The sequence below is a fragment of the Amphiura filiformis genome, chromosome 16 (assembly GCF_039555335.1).
Source record: "Amphiura filiformis chromosome 16, Afil_fr2py, whole genome shotgun sequence".
NCBI lineage: Eukaryota > Metazoa > Echinodermata > Ophiuroidea > Amphilepidida > Amphiuridae > Amphiura > Amphiura filiformis.
This window is the reverse complement of record NC_092643.1, coordinates 39,839,034-39,866,431: the sequence shown is the minus strand read 5'-3', so window position 1 is coordinate 39,866,431 and position 27,398 is coordinate 39,839,034. Positions and strand designations below refer to the sequence as shown.

Here is a 27,398-nt window from a genome sequence, read left to right as displayed (position 1 = left end):
CAATAGAGGTCAAAGTTCATACTTTGTGCCGAATTGGCATTACTTTGCCTATGTGCATGCAAAAGTAGAACTTTGACCTCTATTGAATTAGTGCGCCAACAAGATCCCATCTTACATTTTGGATGATTGGATAAAGGGGCTTATGTATAACTGATAACAAGTAAAAAAAAAGTGGGATCATGTGGGCGCACTAATTCAATAGAGGTCAAAGTTCATACTTCATACAAAATTAACCGATTTTTAGCCTAAAGTTGCCAAATTCAGGGCGCACACCACCAATACAGCGTCCCATTGAAACACACGTGAAAACACACCTTTTCCGTGCGCGATTTTAGGCCTTTTTGGCAACAAATTGACTATAAAAATACTACCAATCGATTGCAAATCGATGAAAATTTAATATATGTTTCAATGTACGGGTAGTCTTGTGATTAATTTTCGAGATATGGGCGCTTAAACAGCACCATGACCATTTTCGACCCCTTCTATACCCTGAAAACCCATTTCTGGCCATTTTTCAATCCGCGGGCCTACTTTATTCAAAAATTGTGTTTTGCACCTTTTGGGGCGATCCAAGTTCATGTATATGTCTCAATGTTTTATTTAAGCTATAACATGCTTCTTCTTTTCCTTACAAGTCCACAGAAAGACCCAAAGTACCTCTAAAAAGAGTCCGATTTTACCTGAACTCATCCACATTACATCGCTCATGGAGTGATTTGGTGGTGTCTTGCCTTATAAAAGACATAGTTTCAAAATCGGTTCTTTTTTTCATAGATTTAGAAACTTTCTTAACTTTTGAGTTGAATCCTCAAGTTTTATTACTCTAGGACATATAGATTTAGAAAAATGACATTTGTAGGCATCGTCAATACAGAAAATATACAGTTTTTGTGATTTTGACCATTCTAGCAGGGATGACCATTTTCTTCAAAAACGCCACTCGCGATCAGCGTCTTTTGAGTGGTATATTTGCATTTTTATTTCTTTAAACGTAATAAAAGTAAGTTTATACATTTTCTACACATTCGTATTTTGATATTAAGTTTCATTTTGCCCCCCCCCACGAAAACAACTGACATTTGACTAGTTTTAAGGACACATGCTCAAATTTAAACATGATATTAAATTAATAAAACTCACTAAAACCGAATTTGTTAACTTTTTAGCTCTTTTTCATCACTTTCATGAACTTTAACAATCCGAATTAAGAAAATTAAATCATACTTTCACTTTAAAGAGCTTTAAAATCATTAAGTGATTTCTTAAGAATTAATTCAGACCATAAAATGGGAATTTTACGCATATCTATCCTGTTGTTGACCTGATTTCTATGACAGGCCTAATTCCGGCCAATATGCCTTATAAGGGCGCACACCACCAATACAGCGTCCCATTGACACACACGTGAAAACACACCTTTTCCGTGCGCGATTTTAGGCCTTTTCGCAACAAATTGACTATAAAAATACTACCAATCGATTGCAAATCGATGAAAATTTAATATATGTTTCAATGTACGGGTAGTCTTGTGATTTATTTTCGAGATATGGGCGCTTAAACAGCACCATGACCATTTTCGACCCCTTCTATACCCTGAAAACCCGCTTTCTGGCCATTTTTTCAATCCAAGGGCCTACTTTATTCAAAAATTGTGTTTTGCACCTTTTGGGGCAATCCAAGTTCATGTATAGGTCTCAATGTTTTATTTAAGCTATAACATGCTTCTTCTTTTCCTTACAAGTCCACAGAAAGACCCAAAGTACCTCTAAAAAGATTTCAATTTTACCGAACTCATCCACATTACATCGTCATGGAGTGATTTGGTGGTGTCGCCTTATAAAAGACATAGTTTCAAAATCGGTTCTTTTTTCATAGATTTAGAAACTTTCTTAACTTTTGAGTTGAATCCTCAAGTTTTATTACTCTAGGACATATAGATTTAGAAAAATGACATTTGTAGGCATGCGTCCAATACAGAAAATATACAGTTTTTGTGATTTTGACCATTCTAGCAGGGATGACCATTTTCTTCAAAAACGTGACTCGCATCAGCGTCTTTTGAGTGGTATATTTGCATTTTATTTCTTTAAATGTAATAAAAGTAAGTTTATACATTTTCTACACATTCGTATTTTGATATTAAGTTTCATTTTGCCCCCCCCCCCGAAAACAACTGACATTTGACTAGTTTTAAGGACACATGCTCAAATTTAAACATGATATTAAATTAATAAAACTCACTAAAAACCGAATTTGTTAACTTTTTAGCTCTTTTTCATCACTTTCATGAACTTTAACAATCCGAATTAAGAAAATTAAATCATACTTTCACTTTAAAGAGCTTTAAAATCATTAAGTGATTTCTTAAGAATTAATTCAGACCATAAAATCGGAATTTTACACATATCTATCCTGTTGTTGACCTGATTTCTATGACAGGCCTAATTCCGGCCAATATGCCTTATAAGGGCGCACACCACCAATACAGCGTCCCATTGACACACACGTGAAAACACACCTTTTCCGTAGCGCGATTTTAGGCCTTTTTCGCAACAAATTGACTATAAAATACTACCAATCGATTGCAAATCGATGGAAATTTAATATATGTTTCAATGTACGGGTAGTCTTGTGATTAATTTTCGAGATATGGGCGCTTAAACAGCACCATGACCATTTTCGTCCCCTTCTATACCCTGAAAACCCGCTTTCTGGCCATTTTTCAATCCATGGGGCCTACTTTATTCAAAAATTGTGTTTTGCACCTTTTGGGGCGATCCAAGTTCATGTATAGGTCTCAATGTTTTATTTAAGCTATAACATGCTTCTTCTTTTCCTTACAAGTCCACAGAAAGACCCACAGTACCTCTAAAAGATTTCAATTTTACCGAACTCATCCACATTACATCGTCATGGAGTGATTTGGTGGTGTGCGCCTTCAGCAACCTTTCACTCAAATTTTGCAAAATATGACTAAGTATTTTGACAAAAATTTTTTTTACTCTCACCAACTACCATGATGGAATCAGCATCATCTAAAATGCACTCACACAAGTTTCTATGAGACATGTCTGGTGATCCCCATTGAAAAAAAAATTCGGCACAAAGTATGAACTTTGACCTCTATTGAATTAGTGCGCCCACATGATCCCACTTTTTTTTTACTTGTTATTAGTTATACATTTAAAGCCCCTTTATCCAATCATCCAAAAAGTAAGATGGGATCTTGTTGGCGCACATTTTTATTGCGGGTCAAAGTTCCATTTTTGTGCTGCACATGGGCATATTTTGCCCATATGCAGCACAAAGTATGAACTTTGACCTCTATTGAATTAGTGCGACCACATGATCCCACTTTTTTTTACTTGTTATCAGTTATACATAAGCCCCTTTATCCAATCATCCAAAAAGTAAGATGGGATCTTGTTGGCGCACATTTTTATTGCGGGTCAAAGTTCCACTTTCGTGCTGCACATAGGCAAATATGCATCACTTTGGCACAAAGCTTGACCTTTGACCTCTTTTATATTAGTGCGCCCACATGATCCCAATTAGCTGTTGCTTGTGTTTTATCTACTGGTCGCCAAAGAAGCTAGACGATGACTAATAAAATTGGTATCTTGTTGGCGCATCTTTTTGTGATGCAGTAAAAAGCCCACATTGTGCAGCGAGTGGGAAAAAGAGGTCAAATTGACCTCCAAAATGAGGCTAAGTCCATTTTCAAAAAATCAGAAAAATATGAAGATCAAGAGATCCCAAGCTAATTTTTTCAGTTCTTGAAGAGAATTACCTCTTCTTTGATGAAATCCTATTCGGAGAGTCAGGTGACGTTGGCGCGCAATAATACAGGCGTGCAAATATGTGCGAAAATAGGAAATTTTGACCTTTGACCTCTGTTAACTCGGTGCGCCAAATTCGAAATCCCAAAAATTTTTGCTGAAAAATGAAACTTGCCATGGAGGTCTTTAATTTCAAACTTGTTCGGACTTGGGATCTTGATGGCGCAGCCCGTTATGATGCTTTGAAGTTTGCACGAGGCGCCTTTCATCAAATCATTGGATTTGCTGATTTTGTCGCCATCAAGATCCCAATTTTTTTCTTGGTTTTTGTAATGTAACCATTTGGTACTTTAAAAAAATGCAAAATGCAAGTTGGGATGATGATGGCGCACTATGTTATGCACCTCCAAAGTTTTTTAAAGCTGAACGAGGGCGCTGTGCACGCTCATATTTTACATGTGAGTTGTTGGTGCTAATATGTACCAAAATTATTTTTTAGAGACAATTCTATTTTTTTTTGGATCACAACCCCCCTTATTCATGTACATAATAAGGGAGACTGGCTCTTAATGAACTTTGACAAATTAATGAAATTAGTAAAAAAATAATGCACGCGCGCTGGTGTTGATGCGTCTAATGCATGAGCCCCGAAGGGCAGGAGTGCATTAGACGCATCAACATTAAGCTATTGATTTACATGTACCAGCCCTATTCCCTAGTAAAAGTGGCACAATTGTGATTTTACCCTTTCATTGTTAACTAAACATATCTCGAGATTAAAAAGAGCAAATTGAACAGAACAAACGGTGTTTGAGAGCTAAGACTGTGCCCTTGACGTTGATGTAAGCATCATGTCACAACGGTATTTTCTAATTGCCAAAGAGGGCGCTTTTTACTTGCACAATTTTTTTTGAGACAGGCTGTATAATTATGCTAGTTGCTAGCAGATACTAAAAGTGCAAGATTACATGAGGAGGACACATATCAGACATAAAGTGTAAGCGTGTCGTATCGATGGTAACAACCAGTGGCGGCAACAGAATTTTTTCCAGGTGGGGTAAAAATGAGTTTCAAAGGGGCCAAAAATCACAAAATTTTTGCAAAATTGCTGTGAAAATGGTGAATTTTATTTCAATCAACCTAGACATTCTCATCAAACTAAACTATTAAGATATTTATAAAGTATTGAAAAATTAATTTATTAGTAGAAACACAAAAATAGGAACAATAAGAAAAGAAAGACAGTCAGCCTAAGCACAGGTTTTGCCCAAAATGTGATGCAATCAAGTTAAATGAGTCCGATGTCTAATAAAATTAAAATTCAGTTTTTAATTACATTACATGAGCATTCTCAGAGCTTTATTTTCCCTTAATAGACCTTAGTTCCAGAGCTTAAGTGGACTCTTTTTTTTAAATTTGGACTTTTTTGGACTGGGGTGGATTTTTTGGACCTTTTTGGACCATAAAGGCATAAATAAACCCTATTTTTTCACTCGCTATGCTCACAAATAGGACTTTTTGGGTCAAAAATGGGGACTTTTTGTGCCTGGAGGTGTCCGCCCCAGTCCCCCCTCCTGATTACGGGCCAGCATCCAATTCATTTTGCTTGATCACATCACAGATGTTATTTAGACTAAATTATTACAAACATAAACAAAAATGTGTTTAAAACCGGCAGTTATTGTCACATTTACTAATATGATTCATAGATATTAGAAATGTGTTTCATTGGCATATATCTGAAATGTCCATCCTTAAACTGAATCATATTCATCAGTCTACTGCTGCTGTCAACTGATAAACACCAGCTAACTAAATCATATTCATATGTTTACTGCTGCTGTCAATTATGATAACTAACAGGTGCTGATCTGAAAAAACAAAATATGAAAAATTCATTATTTGAAGCAATGTTAAGAGGCTATCAGAAGTCATGATAAAAGTTGGTAATAATAATTCAGTCATGAGAATGCCACGAAGAAGAGAGAAAATGCAGAACTTTTCAAAACAATCAAATAATCAGGGTTTTAACAGGTTTGCTGTCAGGATTAGCTCGACTTCTTCAGGATGAAACTATTGTGAGTTCTGCATTGCCCCTTGTCCACAGAATGTCATTGTGGGCTGCTCTTTGCCCAATGGTATAGTAGGTTGCCCATTCTCTTCCAAAGAAAGGTTGGCTCTGAAAAGACCTGCTGTAATAGTTTGATTTTGATGTAATTTCAATATCTGAGTAAGGCCAAAAAAAAATATTGTTGTGTTGCCCTCAAGTGGAAAAATGGGAAAGTTGGGTCGGGCGGTCGGATTTTTTTTTTTTTTTTTTTTTTTTTTTTTTTTTTAACCTTCAGATTTTAAAAATCCCCTCAAATATTAAATAATGCTTCTTCAATTAGGGGACATTTGTCAATTTTGACTTCTGGATACCTGTTAGACATCAATTAAAGACTAGTCTTTCAATATAATATTAATTTTAAGTGAAAAACATTGATTTTTTGAACAAATCTGTAAAAATCATCATTCCAAAAAAAAAAAAAAAAAAAAAAAATTGCGACCCTGATTTTTCAGGATTTAGGACCGGACGGTTGAGGGCAACACAACAATTTTTTTTTTTGGCCTAATGATTAACTGTGCACTACTTAACAAGAACTTTGACAATCTTTTAGTAATTCTCTCTATTCCTTTTACTCGATAAAAAACGTAAGTTTGCAACATATTGTGGTTCAGCATATATCTCTGAATTACAAGAAATATGAAAGTAATCAAATTGTAGATTAAACAGATGGTGCACCAAAAGGTTTCTTGCATATTTACAAGGGTCAGTCAATATCAGTATGCTACATTCGTATGATACATTCAAGCATCCTACAGGTACGTTTGAGCTTGGCCAATAATTACCTACTTTACCGCAAGTCTATTATGTATGAAAGACACTTACATCAGTGGTGTTCTTGGAGTATAGTTGAGCTGTAGGTAAATGAAATCAAATAATTGTAACACAGTGAGTATGTGTTTGTTTCGTTGAGCAAGCAGAGAAAGTTGTTTGTTAAACAAAATCAATTCCTAGGGTTTTTCATGACATTTTGCCCACAGGGTCACTGATAATGTACACAGTCATGCATGTCCAAAAAAACAAAACAAAAAAAGGGTCCTTTTCAAATGAATGTGAATCCTGTTTAGAGGATCAAAAACAGCTGTTTTCAAGAAAAATGGTTGTCATTTTAGTGTAATCAAGTGTCTGCTTATATTACAGAAAGCCTGGAAGTCTCTTACCTGAATTTGTCTTCTCTGTGATTCATGACTGGGTTGAGATAGCGAGTGGGGTGAACGACGACCTATATTTATACAAAACAATAATGGCACCATTAAAGAGATATCAGTGGGATTGATGACCCATGATATATATGAGAACTACAATTAGCACTAAATTGAAGTCAGTGATGAATAACTAACATGCTTTTAGACAAAAATATTGCATTGCAATTCCAGCATCCAAGTGATAGACTTCTAAACATAACGTATCTTTTCCTGGCATTGCAAAAACTGCAATCTCAAAATTACAAATTACGGACATAAATGTTTTTGTATCGAGATCAAGAGTTAAAATCTTTCTATATGGATTACCAATACAGATTTACTTTTATGCTAATCTTAAAATTGTGTACTTTTTTTTGTTCAAAATGTGTAGCAGTTTGTTGTGCAATACCAGCTATATGCCCTGACTGATTGGTACAAAAATAATTATGTCAGGACTGTTCTTAAACTGCCATATCCCACTGACAATTTGTCCTCATTAATTATGATCTCATCATTTCATTCACTGAGTACACTAATGTGATATTTCGTCTGCACCAAATAGGCATGCGGTAAATTCTTTTCATGTGATTCACTTGTGTAGAAACAGCCTTGGAGCATGTGAAATAGGGAAGGGTTTTGCATAACAAAGAGCAAGCCCCGAAATCACAGTGTAAAAGCTTTGGAGCATCAATTGTCAAATTTGCATAACAAGGAACAACATTAGTATAAAATAGTGAGAGCCAACGCCCTTGATATCAATTTAGTTGATACCTGGTTTCTCATGATGGTTTAATATGCTTAGGGGGTTACAGTTAAGGATTATGACTGATAGGGTTACTACCATGGGTGTTGATACAGAAATAACTTGTACTTTTTTAAACATACCATTGACATGTGATGAGGATACAGGTTGTGATGATGAATAATATCTGTCACTCCTGAAAAAAGAAGTACAAAACAAAGTCACATTGCTGCGAAATAGGTTTACTAAATGATAGAAAATATAGTTCTGATATTTTCGATCTCAATGATATTAATCAACTCACTGTATAATCTCTAACAAGCTATCTTCAGTAGACATATCTCTTACATGTTATCTTCAGTAGATAGCAATTTACTGCATATTATATCTCTTACATGCCATCTTCAGTAGATAGCAATTTACTGCATATCTCTTACACACTATCTTCAGTAGATAGCAATACACTACATATCTCTTACAGGCTATCTTCAGTAGATAACAATTCACTCCATATCTCGTATATATCTTTAGTAGATAGGAACAGTTTATCTCTTGCATATCTTCAGTAGATAGCAATATATTGCATATCTCTTGCATGCTATCTTCAGTAGATAACAATATACTGCATATCTCTTACATGCAATCTTCAGTATATAGCAATACAATGCATATCACTAACATGCTATCTTCTGTAGATAGCAATATATTGCATATCTCTTACATGCTATCTTCAGTATATAGCAATTTACTGCATATCTCTTACATGCTATCTTCAGTAGATAGCAATTTACTGCATATCTCTAGCATGCAATCTTCAGTAGATAGCAATTTACTGCATATCTCTTACATGCCATCTTCAGTAGATAGCAATACAATGCATATCACTAATATGTTATCTTCTATAGATAGCAATATATTGCATATCTTTTACATGCTATCTTCAGTATATAGCAATTTACTGCATATCTCTTACATGCTATCTTCAGTAGATAGCAATTTACTGCATATCTCTAGCATGCAATCTTCAGTAGATAGCAATTTACTGCATATCTCTTACATGCTATCTTCAGTAGATAGCAATTTACTGCATATCTCTTACATGCTATCTTCAGTAGATAGCAATTACACAATTTACAGCTTTAAAAGTAAAAAAAAAACGACCGACCTACCCTAATTTGTTTTGTATTTGTTACGCCATTCAAACAATTTCTTTTTCTGGCCTAAACATCTGGTTTCCAAATGGCACCAATATGTTTTGAAATTTTGGCACCCAAAGAGCATAAAAAAGCTTTATATTATATAGGCCTAATAATTATAATTATGGATGGCTTCGTTGTGTGTGACATGAGAATATACCGCATCCTTCAGCTTGGTTGGTATTTTCATGACTTGTACGGTATATTTTCATATCACACTCAAAGCCATCCAATATTATATATACATTACTTGCTTCAACTAACCTTGATGAAGCAGGACTTTGGATCATGGGTGACCCAGCTCCAACAACTGCTTCATGAAGACCTGGAGTTTTTACATTAGACCTGGAAATGTAAAAATACAAAATGAATAATAAATAAATGAAAGTAAGAAAAGCAGTGGATACACACCATTATTCTATGTTAGAAAACAAAATTACATTTTTTTCATGCATAATATTAGAAGCAACAATCCTACAAGCTATTATCAAGCAAAATGAGTTTGATGTTGACTATATTCATTTTTGACTCCTAAACCATATACCATAAATGTTCGCCTAATGGCGCACTTGGGCTCCTTTGCCTTCGGGTAAATTTCATGTTCAAATAGAGAGCTCCCTTTTCTGAAACCCCAACAAGAATTAGGATTTCATGCCCTTGTTTGTTGGTGGGAATTTTACGGGAGGACACTTTTATGTTGTGCCTAAAATTCCATTTATGTCAAGGGAGCCCATCGCGCCATTAGGCGAACGTTTACGGTAGTGCACTAAAATGGCCAAAATTCTTTTAAAGTGTACTCCTCATATACCATAAAAAGAGGATGCTAGAATAACAAAATACTCCTTTAAAAGCTTTTAAACATTACAAAGTGAGTTAAGCAGTACTATATATTAATGGAACTTACCTGACAAGTTGAAGACTACCATGAGGCGTAAGAGACAGACTGTTGCTGGATGAAGTTGGTGTAGTTACTGTTCCTGTTCAAGAGAAAATCATATAATACCTTCAAACCGTATCTTTGGATTTTCTGTTACAGAACAAATTTGTGTATATTAAGGGATCTGGAATGAGCGTTTTGAGTGTTTCAACAGTATTGTTTGTGGGACGTGAGAGCACATCAGACATATCGAATTGCATTCTGAATATGAAGAATGTCTTTCTGATATCAAATAATTGTCATTTTTTGAAATTCACGATATAATACAAATTTTATGACAAATTATTAAAATTCGATATTTTTCACATTTTTGATATACAACAGTCCTCGATGTAAATTTTATAAATCTAATGATATATTCTTAAAGTGTATGTAGCTGGGAGGAAAAGCCGACGATTAATTGAAAATTTTGACCTTTCATATTGAAGATATGGATTTTTTTCCCCAAAAGACCTAATTTTTTTTGTGTTTTGGGGAAAAAAATCCATATCTTCAATACGAAAGGTCAAAATTTTCAATTGATCGTCAGCTTTTCATCCCACCTACATACACTTTAAGTACATATCATCAGATTTATCAAGTTTACTTCGAGTACTGTAAAATATCAAAAATATCAATTTTTAATAATTTGCCATAAAATGTGTATTACATTGCGAATTTCAAAAATCAAATTTATTTGATATCAGTAGGACATTCTTCGTATTCAGAATGCAATTAGATATGTCTGATGTGCTTTAATGTCCCACAATGAATACTGTCCAAACGTTCATACCCCATCCCTTAAGGTAAAAGCTTACCAATAATATGATCCTAAATCAGAATGGGTATAAAAAGCAAAGCAAAACAAAACATAAACAGTTAACTCAATCTTACCTATCCTGCCATTGACAGGTGGTGTTCGTATGCTGAGCCTTGCAGGGCCTGGTGGAGTTGATCTCACCTGCTGTATGTGAAATAAAAGTTGCAAAAAAATATAAATGGTGCCAGTATCATAGTGTAATAAGGGCATGTGCCCCCATTGAATTATGAAGTGAACATTTTGTAAATTCACATTGGAAAAACTGTTAATGACCCCCTTCAAAAGACTCAGGCTACCTTTTGAATTGGATTCTCTTGTGATACCCCAGCATTAAGGGAATTTGCAAAAGTAGTGTAATTTCTTATTGGCCTACCCTTCTCTATTAAGGGATCTAGAATGAGCGTTTATTGCGTTTCGACAGTATTTTTTGTGGGACATGAGAGCACCTCAGACCTATCGAATTGAATTCTGAATACGAAGCATGTCTTTCTGATATCAAATAATTTTCATTTTTTGAAAATCACAATATAATACAAATTTTGTGACAAATTTATAAAAATTTGATATTTTTCAAATTTTGATATATAACAGTCCTCGAGTAAATTATATAAATCTAATGATATATTCTTAAAGTGTATGTAGCTGGGAGGAAAATCCGACGGTCAATTGAAAATTTTGACCTTTCATATTGAAGATATGGATTTTTTTCCCAAAAAGACCTAATTTTTTTTTGTGTTTTGGGGAAAGAATCCATATCTTCAATACAAAAGGTCAAAATTTTCAATTGATCGTCGGCTTTTCATCCCACCTACATACACTTTAAGTATAAATCATCAGATTTATAAAGTTTACTTCGAGTACTGTTAAATATCAAAATATCAATTTTAATGATTTGCCATAAAATATGTATTAAATTGCGAATTTCAAAAAATCAAAATTATTTGATATCAGAAGGACATTCTTCGTATTGAGAATGCAATTCGATATGTCTGATGTGCTCTAATGTCCCAAAATAAATACTGTCCAAACGTTCATACCCCACGCCTTAAGTCATTTCTAAAAAAAAACATGCTTTGAAGTTGGTATATGATGTGCTGGATGAAACTTGTTCTCTCTCTTCCACCATGACAAAATGTGTCCTCATCATTGACCAAATTGGTGTGAAAATTGCAACTTCTCTGGGCAAATAATCAGTGACATGATTTTGATCAATTTTACCACCCACTTGAATTGTTTGTTGGGATAATGCTTTAGCTCCTAGAAGAAACAATAGTTACATACATGTTTCAACTCACCTGTGGTGTACTGCATGCATCACCTCCTGGACCAGGCCTGTTATAAATGCAAATAAAAACAGAATCTCTTTAAAACATTCTCAAAATTTCATCATCAAAATGAAATTTATTTTTAGTCGTATTAAACTGGTTTAGGCCTAATGCTTATCAAATGTGTCGTTATATCAACCATTATTCAAGAAATCCAACATAAAAATACTAGCAAAAGCAAGAATACAGGAAGGCATAACATTAATATCTTTTACACAGAGAATATACAATGGTGCACTTTCTTTCAATGAGTTAACAATTTGACACAGCAAAATTATCAATCATTTATTTTGATGAAAGATATCGTATTAAGTCTCATTTCCAAACAAATCCATTCCATCTACATGTGATGGTAAAGGGTGATAGCCATAAAGAGAAAATGTACAAGGGTGGTAAGGTTAATATCTTAAAACTTACGTGCTTTGTCTCCTCCCATAAGGAGATGATGTTCTCATTTGCTGGGGTGAGTGACCTTGTGCTGGAGTAAAATATGTCAAATAATTACTTTCAGTTCCAAAAATACTGAAGACCTATTGTATTGTAAATTGTTTCAGATAGCAATAAACTGCATATCTCCTACATGCTATCTTCAGTAGATAGCAATTTACTGCATATCTCTTACATGTTATCTTCAGTAGATAGCAATTTACCGCATATTTCTTACACACTATCTTCAGTTGATAGCTATACACTTACTATACTATACTTACTACATGCTATCTTCAGTAGATAGCAATTCACTCCATATCTTTTTCATGCTATCTTCAGTAGATAGCAACACTGCATCTCTTACATGCAATTTTCAGTAGATAGCAATTTACTGCACTTCCCTTATATATATCTTCAGTAGAGAGCAACACACTGTTTATCTCTACATGATATCTTCAGTTGTTATTGTTTATAAACTGAGCTCAAAAAGAAACTTATAATTTTTCACAAGGTCGTATCTTGAAATCCTGTCCATCAAATTCAACCAAAATTACACACAGGTTTACTTCAATACTCTACTCTTAACACATGTCAGTAATCAAGCAGTTATCCAACTGACACAACAGCAAAATGCACTGACATGAAACAGCTTCCTGGACCACATTCACAGCCCAGCCCTGTTTCATGGAAAAAGTGTATGAAAAGCAGAAAGCAGCACCGTTTTATCATCTGTGCAAGGATCTTGTGTGCATTCTCACCGATTTTTTGTGCTGTGTGTCAAATGTTGGGCTGTGAAAGTGGAGGAAGTCCAGGAAGCTGTCCCATGACAGTGCATTTTGCTGTTGTGTCAGTTGGACAACTGCTTGGTTACTGACATGTGTTTTGAGTAGAGTATTAAAGTATCATGTGTGTAATTTTGGTTCATTTTGATTGACAGTATTTTAAGATATGTCCTTGTGATTCACAAGTTGTAAAAAATATAAGTTTCTTTTTGAGCTCAGTTTATATAGACTTTACTAGTCTAGAATTACTTGATCATAATTGGATGTTATTCTGAGCATTCAATTTTCTTTTGGTCTTTGATCCTTACTATGATTTGTTTAGAAACATCCTCTTCCCCTTTACTGTTTTTGGTGTCCTTCTCTCGGTCTATCTCTCTGATTTGGATCTGTGCACCCACAAATTATTACATTCCAATGTTTGTCCTCATTTGACACCTACACACAGTGGTGTAGATGGGGGGAAGCTACTGCCGCTATCCCCCTGCCAGAAGTCTTGCCCACACCACTGTGGGATACTGGCCACCCTGATATTTAAGATTTTCAGACCTTTTTCTGAACTTTTTAGCCCATTTTTGTCAAAGTTTTCCTCCTTGAAAGTTAACTTACCCCTGTTTTACCCCTCCCCAAAAGTGCTGGCTATGCCACTGCCCACACACACAAATCTATCTTTGACTTACCTACTCTCAAAGCATGATGAGCAGCTGGGGATGATGCTGTCTGTAATGTCCTACCAGGGGTTCCTCCATGCCTAGGAAATATCATAGTATCCATGAAGATTGATCAGGCAGATCATCAGATAGATGAAAACAATATCAACAAAGGCAAATTAACAAAACAAAATAAATGCATGGATATTATGCAGTGCTGTACGGTGCAAAAACTGATTGAGGAGCCAATGGCTCCTAACTTTATCAATTTAGGCGCCCAAATTTTGCTCCCAAGTAAAAAAACAATTTTAAGTTTTTTAGGCTTACTTCCATTTCCAGTTCCGGGTTGTACTAGGTTCATTAAAAGTATCAACTGCTGTTGGATTCCCTGATTTAATTGTTTCATCGTCATCCTTCTTGTTTCCCAAAAGCTCCATCAAATTCAAAGTTTTTTTTTATTTTGACGCCATCTTGAGTGCTTAAAAACAATCAAAACTTTTGACCTATCCTATATTATCATCCATATGTACATGTTTTGCATTTGCTGGCGATTAAAAGCTTCAACAGTTGGTCGCCATTGGCGCCATGGATTGAAGATTTAGTCGCATCAGAAAAAATCTAGTCGCCAATGTGCCTAAAATGGTCGCACCGTACAGCACTGATATTATGACAAGCACTTAAAAAAAGATAGGGGAAGAGTCATTTAATGTCAGATTAGTTAATTGGGATATATGCACTTGTACTAGCAAAATTTCATATCAGCAGAACATCACAATCTGGTCAAAATAAAAGTCTAATATTGGAAATGATAAAAAAAATACAGGCAAAACTAACAAGCCAAAACTGAACATAATAAATGAAGAGTTTCATCGCAAAAAGAGTCCAAAATATGAAAATTAAGATAACACTGCCAATTGATTGTCGACAGATGGCGCGATTATGTTTTAAAAAAAATCACCAACTCACCATATATCCAACACTAAACAGGTGCATAAGTTTTTTCTTTTTTGCACATTTAACACAAATGGATTTATCAGGCTTTGCTATAAACTCTTCACAAAGTATAAAATTGGTCACTGAATAGCTTAAATAGTTACGATGTATTTGCAGACAACTATGTACCAGAATTACAGGCTTTCCCATAATCAAAAATTTATTTCAATAACAATTTTCTCATTTGGCAGACTAATCAGATCAGGTCACACATATTTGATGTACAATCAATCAATATGTAAAAACAAAAGCTTCATTTCTCACCTTCGTACACCACCACCAGATCCAGGTCCACCTGCTACCAAGCTGCGTAATTTATTATTCTCTTCTTGAAGCTGCTGATTATATCTGTAGGAATAAAATAAGCAGAAAAATATATTATTTATATTAAAATAAGCAGAAAAATATATAATTCAAGAAATGACATATGTGTAAGGGAAGGCAGCAGAGTCTGAAACCATATGAAGAGAGTGATGGGCTGGCAAACTTGACAGGATTATTCTGTTTCAACAAAAAAACAAACACTGATGAGTTATATTGACCAACTTTCGACTTGGATATCTCTGCAACAGTTTTATGCCTTTTTTGTACTTTTAGCCCATTCTTATCAAATTCAGTCCCCCCAAGGTGTCATGTCTCTGTTGCCCCAGACAAACGAGAACCTAGACCAATGACTTTTACTCGCGTAGTGAAGCCGACACTGCTTAGCAACGAATTTGACAAGGATCGATACCCGGACGCAAACAAGCAGACATGTTTGCGTCTATGGAACATGTTGCATTTGACGCGCGATAACGGGCGCAGTAATCACGCAAATGAGCGCGTCAAACATGTATGCGATATTTCTCCGCGCCTAGTAACCCCGTCAATATCACCTTGGATACGGGGCTTCACCTCCCGCTGTGGTAAAGGATGGGCAGTAATAGGTCTAGGTGGTATGTCTATGTCTGTTGCCCCCTCTGATAAAGTCCTGGCTACACCACTACATGTAATCACTTTACTAATCTGATCTTACCTTTCAAGTTCCTTGAATTGGTTAACCATTTTCCTCTTGGCATCATCCAATATTGTGGAATTCTTGGCATTCTGTAAACAAAATTGATCAACAATATTAATATGTGGTATACCAAAAATTGTGGTCTTGCACTTTTTAAGCAATGAATAAGATATGTGACCATCCACCACAAAATGGGCTGTAATGTCAGCAGAACTTGTTTTGAGATATGAACCGCTCAAAAACCAATATAAATATTAAAGGATTTCCCAACTCTTTAATACTGATTTTCACTTCTTTGCGAACAAGCAAGTGATATCAATCATATTTGAATAACTGGAATTAATAACACGGTTCCTATTATATTTTACTGTTTGCATTATTGCATTATGTCTAGTTCAGAGAAAATTTCCTATTTGAATTTGATGAAAATGTGTGAAAAGAAAATATACTAAATTTATTTTAATTTCAGCATGCAACAACACTTTTGGAAGGCTCAAAATATGTACCCTTTTCTGTGTCTAAAACTGCCCAAACACATGAGCTTTTGAAGGTGTAGCTCCCAGAACCCCCACCGAGACCCCACCAGGGGCCCCTAGGCCAGCCCCTGGATCCTACCCGTTGGGGGTTTCGCCCCAAGGCACTCATGGGCACGTACATGGTTACTACCTGAGGAAAATTAACCCAGATAATTTAATTTTAAGCCCCAATACCAGTCTACTTCAGTGATTCTTACCTTTTCCCTCCAGTACGTTGCTAGTCTACTTCTGTGATTCTTTTGGAAATCTATAACCTGCAAATAAAACAAAAGTAAACTATGAAACTACACAGTGGGATTCTCATCTGTGTAACTCCATTCAGTATGTGTCACCACACTGTCACACCATCGGAAACTAAACCCCTGTTTCCCCATGTCAGGTTGGAAATAGTCAGGTAGCCAACATCCTAGATTCCTACAGCATGACCACACGGTGCAGTGACTTTGCAGTGAGAGTCACACCGGCGTGACTATGCAACTGGGTGCCCAGTATCAGAGTGACACTGTGGTCACACAGGCAAAATATGTGACTTTCTGGTTCCCAGTTTTGCTTTTTTTGCCATATTTATTTATTTCTTTTTTATTTATTCAAATAATATTCTTCATTTCTTGCTCTTCTTTTATATGGATTTATAGAGGGGAAAAAATCACACCAAACTGTAGTAAATCCAGAGGGCAACCTACACATTTTTCCCTGCATGAGTATATAGATATGATTATTATGATGATGACTTGTTGCAATCTTCTTACCTGTTCTAATTGTTTCAAATGCTTTCTTGCAATTTCTTTCGGATCTGTAAAAAATATCTCGACATCTGGTTTCATCTGGAAGAGAATAATTGTCATTGTAATGAGATGTAGAAATAGCTTAATTAATATTCATAACCTCATTAATAAACGCGATGCGTGCGATCCAATCATATTTTATTAATATCTCACAATTGACCGCAAAATGCGTAATTGTTCCAATGTCGCACACAATTGACTTCTGCGTGCGCGGTATTGTGCGTCCAACAAACTGCGCGTGCGCTGGCTGCCGTATTTAGATTGCGCGCTACCATATTTGCACAGATTGTGATACGCACTTTTGTTATTGGTCGTTCTGTTTTAGCCTGATCGATTTTTGGCAAGGGAAGATGTAAAAATCATCTATTTTTATAAACTTTTGAGCAAAATTTTGTGTTATTTTGTAAGGTGAAGAGATTAAAGTGACGAAGTTATGAATGAGGTTAATAACTTTGCATCGGTAATATAGTCGGGCATTGTGAAAAATCTAAACATTTTGCTTTGGACCTTGGAATATCCTCGGTTCCAAAGGCAAAATGTTTAGATTTTTCACAATGCCTCCAAATAACCGATCGCAGTTATTAACCTCTAAATAATATTAAGGGCTGGGGTATGAACATTTGGACAGTATTTATTTTGGGACATTAGAGCACATCAGACATATCGAATTGCATTCTGAATACGAAGAATGTCATTCTGATATCAAATAATTTTGTTTTTTTGAAATTCGCAATTTAATACACATTTTATGGCAAATCATTAAAAATTGATATTTTTGATATTTAACAGTACTTGAAGTAAACTTTATAAATCTGATGATTTATAGTTAAAGTGTATGTAGGTGGGATGAAAAGCCGACGATCAATTGAAAATTTTGACCTTTCGTATGAGAAGATATGGATTTTTTTCCCAAAACACCAAAAAAAATTAGGTCTTTTTGGGAAAAAAATCCATATCTTCAATATGAAAGGTCAACATTTTCAATTGACCGTCGGCTTTTCCTCCATGCTACATACACTTTAAGAATATATCATTAGATTTATATAATTTACTTCGAGGACTGTTATATATCAAAATTTGAAAAATATCAAATTTTTATAATTTGTCATAAAATTTGTATTATATTGTGATTTAAAAAAATGAAAATTATTTGATATCAGAAAGACATGCTTCGTATTCAGAATGCAATTCGATAGGTCTGAGGTGCTCTCATGTCCAACAAAAAATACTGTCGAAACGCAATAAACGCTCATTTTGGATCCCTTAAACATACATTAAACATTTAATCAGCTGCCCATAACTCATTTCCTTTAAATGGTAATTGATGAGACAATCATACCATACAGGGCCCAGTTTCCCAAAGCTTTCAATCCATTTTACGATTGATTTATACACAAATCCCCTAAATCTAGTGTACGATCGATTATATTTTAAAGTTTTCATGAAACAAGCCCAGTCCAGGCACATAACCAGCTCATTCTAATTTCTATATAGTTATGAGGGGATGTCTGGTTGTTGACAAATTTGTTCGAGTTGAAAGAAAAACAGGATCCAAAATGAGCTGAAAGGGGGTAAACTGTATTTCCGATGCCCTCTACGTCCGTGGGGGGAGGGCACTCCCACTTTGGAGGTGACGCATATGCAGGGCTGTTAAGACTCCCTGTTTCAGCGTCGCTGTCACCCAAAGACCCCATACTTGTTTACGAACACATGCTCTGTCACCCAAAGACCCCTTATATTTCCATTTGATTTGTCACCAAAAGACCCTTATTTTACAATTTGAACAACAACTTTCATTTATCATTGATTTTGTTACTTATTTAAAAAAAAAAAATTAAAGCCATTTAAAACTATAAATTCTATGGCACTGTTTCGGCTCTCACCCAAAGGTTCCAAAAAAAAAGATCATGTTCTCACCCAATGACCCCATATTTTTTTTACATTTTGCACTCACCGAATGCCACGAATGCCAAAAATCTTGCTCTCACACAATGACCCCATATTTTTAATGCCCCTTACTCATATTGAAGTGCCCCCCCCTCGGGTCTCCGTCACCTCATGTTTTTACACCCCTGACCAAACCCAAGAATCCAAGTGATGTGACATAGGTTCCACACTACTAATTAAATTTAAATTAAGATCTTACCTGTGCTGTTAATGGTATTGATGTGCACTCTCTTCCACACATTCGACACTTCCCTGCAGTCCAAGAAAATAATAGTAGAAAGCATTGTCGTAATTTACATCATGAGATATTATTATAGTACACGAGAACTATTAAACATTGAAGTGACACTTTCTCTTTTTTAATAAACCAATGTTTTTCAAACACAAAATGGAAGTTGATTTGTCAGTACCAGTAATATTTTATCAAACTTACTACTAAGATTTAAAATTTTATTTTAATCAGCAAGGATGAGACATTTTTGCATGGAATCAGAAGCTCTAGGTAGCCAGCAAGGAATTTATTGTGTATAATTGATGAGTTTCTCTTTTCTTCAGTTTAAGGGGGTGCTACACCCATATCATTTTTTGTTTGTTTTTTTACTTTTTTTGAAGAAAAAGCATGTAAGCTACATTGATACGGATGCCACCAATAGAACGAGATGATTTTCCCCTTCATTTTGTATACCACTTTGTCCAATTTTTTTCTCATTTCTTCACAAAATGCTCAAACCACACACACAAAAATGAGTGTAGTACCCCTTAATAACTTTTGTCTTACTTTCAGTGACAGTGCCACGGGTGTGCCCCGGTCAGAACACTTCCCCCAGTAAAACCCAAAGTTACAAAATTTCCTCTTTTTGCGGCAATTTTGTGCAAAATTTGTTGATTTTGCCCCCTAATGCCCCCCAAAAAAATTTCCTGGTGCCGCTACTGCTTACTTTTGTTGAACAAATTAATAAGCCCACTCTCCCTCCCCATCTTGGGTTTTTCCCCTCACTTGCCCCACCAGCAGTGACCAGTCAAAATATGAAATCAGAACATACATTTCTACTTTGGGGGCAAAAAATGTCCAATTTTACTATTAGACACATTTTGTGATTTTTGACACTTTGAGATATTTTGTTTTCTTCAAACCAATATACACACCTTCCTTTTTGCAATCACTGCAATACATGTGGCCACAACTTGTTAAGTAGAATTTTGGAGCACTTCCTGGCTGTCGAAAACATATATTGCAATGTACCCAGTCTGCCATGGTTCAAAATCTGTACAAATCAAAACAAAAAGTAATCAAATAATTTGCAAGAAAGGGCTTTTTTGTGTGGAGAGAATTGTTGGGCAGTTGCAAAATGCAGACCTGAAACTAAATACCTTAGTTAAAAATGCTGAAAATGCTCAAAAAAAGCTGAAAAACAGCTTAAAAAATTAGGGTAAAATGGCTCAAATTGGGCTGAGAATAAAAGAAATGTAAATTTGATCAACAAAAAAAGCTGAAATCCGCTAAAAAAGAGTAAAAGTTTCAGGTCTGAAAATGTTTCTAAGTTTCTCAGTTCTTAACCAGTGGCGTAGCTAGGGGTTGTGGAACCCTGGGCTAAGGAATAGGATTCATAATGGATGTTGATGATGTTACCCCTGCCCCGGTATGTGAATTTATGATGCGAGCAATAAAAGTGAGGACTTTATTGACTTGCGCAGTCCTCTTCAAGCACTTGCAAGACTGTTGCACTTGCATGGCATTATTGGTTGCGTAGTTAGTATGTCCACATTGCTTATTATAGAGGGCGACGTTCAAGTCAAAAAGTTACGACCACAGTTAATGGATTAACTGTGTAACCCCCGTAGGGAAATACACAATTTTGAAATTTAGACACCAGAAACTTGAAGACTAAAAAGTGCTGGTACTTTATCTTTACAGAAATGTCAGAAGTCATCATGCAGTGATAATTTGATGTCATGAAATAAAATCGCCTTTGTGTAAAACGGATCGCCGTGGTGAAAAATGATGCATTAACTTGTTTTTTTTGTACAGCAAGTCATTGTAACATTGTCAATGATGATTGATGGCTGCAGAAAAATGCAGAATTTTAAAAACAGACATTTGCCCATTCATAACTTAGCTGATTTTTTTTGACTTACAGACATGGTTGACCCATCATTTTTTAAGTTAAAAATAATCACCTTTTTAAACAAAATAATTTCCATGTGAAATATCCTACTTGAAAATTTTGTGATCATGCCCAGCATAGTTCTGCTTTTGTTTTAGGATAAAAAAGGGTTCCCTCTTTCTTTTTCAAAAAACAAAACTGACGTTATATTATATTACTTATTAACAGAGCCGTAGCCAGGGGGTGTGACACTCCCCCAAAGGCCAAATTTGCAAAAGTATACAAAAAATCCCAAAATATAAGAATTTGCCAGCAGCCCAGTGTAGCGAGCCAAAAAGTCATATTTTTAAAGCATTTTTAGTCAAAAAGGTCAAAATTTGAGGAAGAAAGTTCACTTTTCACAAAATTGCCCCCCTCCCCAGTTTGGAAAAAAGTCCACTTTTCAAATTCAGCCCCCCCCTGGACAAAATATCCTGGCTAGGCAGGAAAGACTAGCAAGTTCATGAGTTACAATCATCATGCATGATTCAAATTTCAATGAACATGCAGGCCTTCACGTTTAAAATTTGGTGGAGCTCCATAAATCACACTCCTGGTTTTGTTGAGGAGCTCAATCGAGCTCAATTGAGCTCCTCAAAATCACTCTCCTGTGATTTTCTAGGAGCTGAATTTTGATGAACATGATGAAAGGTGCTAAAAAGTAAAATGTTTGGTTTGCCGAGTGAATTCACTCAGTGGCTAAATAGTCAATGGAATCCAACAGACATGCAATAGGCCTAATGTTACGTACCAGTGATTTTTAACATCACCAACAATCAGACTCAGTCCTTTTTAAGTTTAAATCTAACTTGTTTAAACAATGTTTACTGTGCAATTCAGAATTTTCACGGCAATATCTGTGCGGTGCCCAGCCATTTACATTGACCAAACTTCAAAACACGCCGCAAATTGAAAAGAAAATGGTCGTATGTGTGTGCGATCCCCGGTGGGTTCAGTCTTCACTGACAATGTGTACGCAACTACGCATGATGGTTCCAATTAGGGGTACTTTTCAAGAAATGTCCGCGGAATGTTCGAGGACAAAATTGTTCGCGATTGTCCAAATTAGGGGTGTTTTGGAGCAAAATTGTCCATGAAATGAAAAATAGGGTGTATTTCTAGGACTTTCGTCCGCGTTTTACTGCTACAGTTTTCGTTATTGTCCTCATTTTCCCGTGAAATAGGGGGAAAATTCAAAAGCGTCCTTGAAATGGTAAAAATAGGGGTATTTATTTCGGAAAAATGTCCTTGATTCCTCGTGATAAGGGGGCGAAATGAAAATGCGTCCTCAAAATGATAAAAATAGGGGAGGTTTTTGGGGGCAAATTTTCCTTGATTTCGCGCAAAATAGGGGGTAAAATTGCTGCAAATGTCCTCGATTCCCCCTGAAATAGGGGTCAATTTCAAATCCTGGAACGGTCATACGTCCTACCTTTAAATACAAACTGAACCCACCGGGGTGCGATCCCCGAACCATGCCTCCGAGCACTGCTTATCGTTCTAATGGAGAAACGAACTTTGCACTTGTATTTTCGGAACGATAATGAGATGACCCGATATGATATGGGTCAAGTCAATTGTCATGCTATTTCATTCGCAGAACCTTTACTAGCACGCTCTATTAAATCTATCGGTATTCAGAGTGACTGATGTGATACAGTTCTTGGAATATTTATTTTTGACATTTCGTCTGAAATGAGCATCAGTAAAATAAATTATCTCTTCAATAAAAAAAAACGATTAAATTTGATATAAGGAAATGAATAAGGAGCGCTGTAATTAACGCTCCCGACTATGCTTTGAGGTGCGCGGTAGGAGCGCCTGTGCGATCGCGCTCCTTAAAAATGAAGGCCTGATTTACATGTCATGATTGAAGTTAATGAACATGCTCACTCACAAAAGCATGTGATGCACTGGCGTGTGCAGCACATTGAAAGTGACAGGGCAGTGGTGGAGGGCAGTGCCACTAGCAGTGTGGTGGAGTGCAGGGGATCCAGGGGCAGCGCCCCCGGAAGCTCTGGGGTTTTAGCGTTTTAAAAGGCCAAACAAGGTCAAGGAATCCTATTTTGAGGGGGCAAATTTTGATGTTTTTGCACCGTCCCCCAAATGACCAACAAAGGGGGGGGTATGTCCCTTGCCCCCCTTTGCATACCACTGATGTGATGTGGTGTGAGCAGGGCCGCGCCGTAGCAAGGTTGAAAAATGTGGGCGGCCATCACAAATGTGGAGCGGCCAAATCACAAATGCCCAAATTAAAATAAAGAAAAACAACAAATTTCTCAAAAAGTGGGGCGGCCATGGCATCCCCGGCCGCCCGCTTGCTACAGCCCTGGGTGTGAGTGATCAAATGCAAAAGAACATCTACATTAAAATAAAAGGCTGACATAAAATTAAAAATGTCAATGTTGTATTTCTGATTTTGTAACTTCAAGTTCAAACAAAGGAAGAAGAAGAAGAAGAAGAAACAAGACTTACAAGTTTTAAATTTAAGCTTACTAAAAAAAAGTTACTGTCACGTCTGTCTGTGTCTTGAGAAAACACATGAACATGAAACTGAAAAAAGTCTCAAATGTAAAATGATAAAATTGACCCTTATTTACCTTTCTTAGATGTAAATGGTGAGTTAAAAACATGAAAATAAACTTGCTTTTGTTCACGCAATCTGATTGGCAAAAAGTTTTTGCACAACAAAAATAACGCACTTTCTCGCGGACGAAAACGAGATCAACCCGGAAGTACATTGTTTGTTTTCGTGTCCTTCGTTTCATTACTCCAGTAACTTGCGGGAAACGTGTGCTGTATGTGTGTGTGTTTGGTCACGGTAAGCTTTCATTTTTACACGTATTTAGCGATGTGTTTTTGTTACAAAAAATTTTAGATGTGTATGTTGTTGTATGTGTTTCGACGGTCGCATTTATGCCTTCAAATCTGGGACGACAAAGCAATGATCGTTGCTTTACTTTGCTGCTTTCTTCGTGTTGCATCAGCCCGATGTATGTATTGTAGTGAATGCTGGACGGTTCGCACCCTTTAAATTTCGGACCCGTGCACTTTCGCCCCCTTTCTATTTCGCACCCGTGCACTTTCGCCCCCTTTTTATACCGCGGGTATTGTGCTGCTGTCATGCTGTTGATTGATGCACGATCGATTGCTTGAACTCCCGGCGATGCGGCGTAGTATGTTTACTGTTTATAGTACTGTCGGGCATGCACTTATTAAAAGGGCATTTCGTGATCCACAGCCTCATCCCCCCACTTTCTCAAAAAAAGTTGAGATTTTTATATTACTGGAAACCTCTGGCTACATAATGTTTATGTACAAAATATTTCTTGCAGATTAATCCATTTAGCAAAGATATCGTGAAATTTGAATTTCGTTCTGGTGCACCAGAACGAAATTACAACGCATTGTCAATGGAGCAGTGTAATACACATAATCATGCATAACTCGCGAACGCAAAATCGGAATCAACTGAAATTTTGGGAATAGGTTTTTTTCGTGGATATGTACTGAAAATTGTCATAAAAAGAGGATGCTAGGATCACGAAATACTCCTTTAAGTCATGATAAAAGGATATTTTAAAACAAAATAGAGGAACGATTTTTTTTCTCAGAATATATTTAGTTTTAGCAGCGAAATCTTCCCGGATAATGTAACTGTTTTTCGCAAAGATCGTGTGACAGAGACAACCGGTGGTGGTGTTTTTCAAGCTGTCCGAGGTGACCTAATTTCCATCCGTCGCAAGGATCTTGAAACTGATTGTGAAGCAATTTGGACTGAAACTCAAATTAAAGGTAGACCTTCCTTAATCATTGGCACTTTTTATCGAACGAGGAAGACACCGATGGATGTCATATTGATGAATTGGACAAAGCCCTGCACATGCTTGGTAATAAACTCAATTCGCATGATGTGTTAATCTTTGGTGACTTCAACCTGCCAAATATTGATTGGTCAAATAACCATGTTACTCCAAAGGCTGGATACAGCACTTCTGCTGCAAACAAACTTGTTTCTATGGTAGAGGAACATGGCTTGCACCAACATGTACATGAGCCAACAAGAGTGAAGGGGGATACAAAAAACATCCTCGACCTTGTTTTTTCAAATAGACCCGACATTTTCAAGAAGGTTTCTGTATCTGATGGTATCGCAGACCACGCCAACGTGACTGTTGACATCAACATGGCCCCGAAAAGAAAGCCTAGAGTAAGAAGGAAAGTTTATATCAAGCATAAAGCTGATGATGTTAAGATCAGAGAAACATTGTGTGAGTTCGCTGAGTTTTATGCTGAATCAACCAAAGATGAATCTGCTGAGGTGAAATGGATCTTAATTAAAGATAAGATTTATTTATTAATTATAATAATGTATAAAAACAGGGGAAAGTTGTTCCAACTGACGACCAAAGGATGGATCCAAAAGGATACAAGTGTCAACAAGCAAAGGATAAAATTAAAAACAATGAAAGTATGACACAAAATCCAATGGGGGAGTAACACAAAACATATAAACAAAGTTAATTTAATAATATAATATACTAGATTTCGCGGTTATCGGGTTGGGCGGTTCTCGTGATAGGCCTATCTCTAATTACCTAACACCGTTACCCATAATACTTGTCCTGACCTTTCAAACTACTACGATATACGTCTCTCACAACTTAATCAACTCTGTTTTGTAGCTGTGGCGCTTTACTTCGGTACCCATTAAATCTGAAAACACATCGTTCGCCTCTTTCAAGTCCTGTCCTGCTACCACATTGGATGGAGGACCCAAAAACACCCAGAGATTCTAGTAGTATCTGGATGTAGGCCGTCAATTCAGTCGGGAGAAATGTGAACGCAAAGCGGGTTATATAGGCCTTACCATAACTGATGATTTTATGTTAATCATGTCTTGAAAAAGGCCTAGATTGGTCTGATGAGATGCACCTAAGATATTTTATGTTAATCATGTCTTGAAAAAGGCCTAGATTGGTCTGATGAGATTCACCTGTCACATGCACACTGTTATGCTTTCCGATGCGCGATGCGGTACTCTGCGCACACCCCCGTTGATACTCCGCGATAGCACACCGCGAAAGCAAGCGATTTTCGCACCGCGAAAGTACGCGATAACGCATCTGCCATGAACGCGATAAGCGCCATGGACAGAGGATTTGACGGACGGACACGCCATAATTAGTATTAAGATGATAATCATAATAATAATAATAATATAGGCCTATCCACATGAACTGCAGTTAAACAAAAAAATTTTTATCATGCGTGGACCATTTGCATTGTTACTACTGTTTTTCTACTCTCCACCCCCTCTTTCTGTATGCATACTATACTCTAATATTTGAGACTTTCCTCGACTTGTGTTTAATTCAGCAATTTTTGCTTTATTTTTCTCTCTCTCTTGTATTTAAAATAATTGTTTTGTAATATGCATGACTCCTCTCTTCTCTTTTAATTTGAGTGACATTGGCCCACTTATCTCCCTCTATTCATTCTCTTCCTTTTCTATTGACTCATCTACGACCCTCTTGATTTCTACTTCCTGTCAATTAGGACAATACCCTATTAATTGTGGTCTTGCTTATTTACATAATGCTTTCCAGTTTCTCACTGAAGTAAGACATGCTTATTTTGCTCTGAGCTTATCTTGTTTGCTACTGAGTTCTATTTGAACTTGCCTTCAGTCATGCCTTCAGTTTTTGACTTGAATTTGTTTTTAAACTACAGCATGTAGTTTTCGTTGTTTCCTTTTATATTTTGTTTTCTGTCACTGAAGAAGAGCAGTTTATCTGCTCGAAACGTCGGTTGTTTTTTGTCTGTTTGGTTTTGTTTTTCTGCTCCAGGTTACTTTATCCTTGTTGTTTTGCAGGTTTAGCACTTTTGTGGGCCTTGGAACTAGTAATTTTTGGCTATCGAACTTTGCCTACTTCCTATGCCTATATTTGCTGGTTGTGCCCCCTCCCCTGCATATTGTCTAGTCTGTAGTTTCCCCACATCAAGTTGGTGTACCTTGCTCGTTTTCTTTTCATATAAATGTCAATCATTTACAACGCAGAATTG

The 27,398-nt window shown here is 36.2% G+C and overlaps 2 protein-coding genes and 1 long non-coding RNA gene across 3 annotated transcripts in view; 1 reads left to right on the top strand and 2 right to left on the bottom strand.

Annotated features, from left to right (window-relative positions):
• Positions 1-5,510: 5,510 nt before the first annotated feature.
• LOC140172631 (uncharacterized) lies at positions 5,511-17,143 on the bottom strand. The gene is made up of 14 exons (XM_072195767.1): positions 17,114-17,143; positions 16,654-16,710; positions 15,939-16,009; positions 15,188-15,271; positions 13,961-14,031; positions 12,490-12,550; positions 12,043-12,079; positions 10,822-10,891; positions 9,916-9,988; positions 9,276-9,356; positions 7,959-8,011; positions 7,050-7,111; positions 6,715-6,743; positions 5,511-5,653 (listed from the first exon to the last, which is right to left on the bottom strand). The coding sequence occupies exons 1-14, from the start codon at positions 17,141-17,143 to the stop codon at positions 5,626-5,628; spliced, it is 807 nt and encodes a 268-aa protein (XP_072051868.1). The 3' UTR covers positions 5,511-5,625.
• Positions 17,144-17,203: 60 nt separating this feature from the next.
• LOC140136596 (uncharacterized) lies at positions 17,204-20,449 on the bottom strand. The gene is made up of 3 exons (XR_011856703.1): positions 20,335-20,449; positions 19,388-19,440; positions 17,204-17,280 (listed from the first exon to the last, which is right to left on the bottom strand). It is a non-coding gene; the product is annotated as an uncharacterized lncRNA (long non-coding RNA).
• A 3,623-nt stretch (positions 20,450-24,072) lies between these two features.
• LOC140135975 (alanine--tRNA ligase, cytoplasmic-like) overlaps positions 24,073-27,398 on the top strand; it is a 54,406-nt gene continuing 51,080 nt past the window's right edge. Inside the window, exon 1 of the mRNA XM_072157676.1 lies at positions 24,073-24,153. The gene's annotated coding sequence lies outside the window, so the exon portion shown is untranslated. The remainder of the gene's footprint in view (positions 24,154-27,398) is intronic.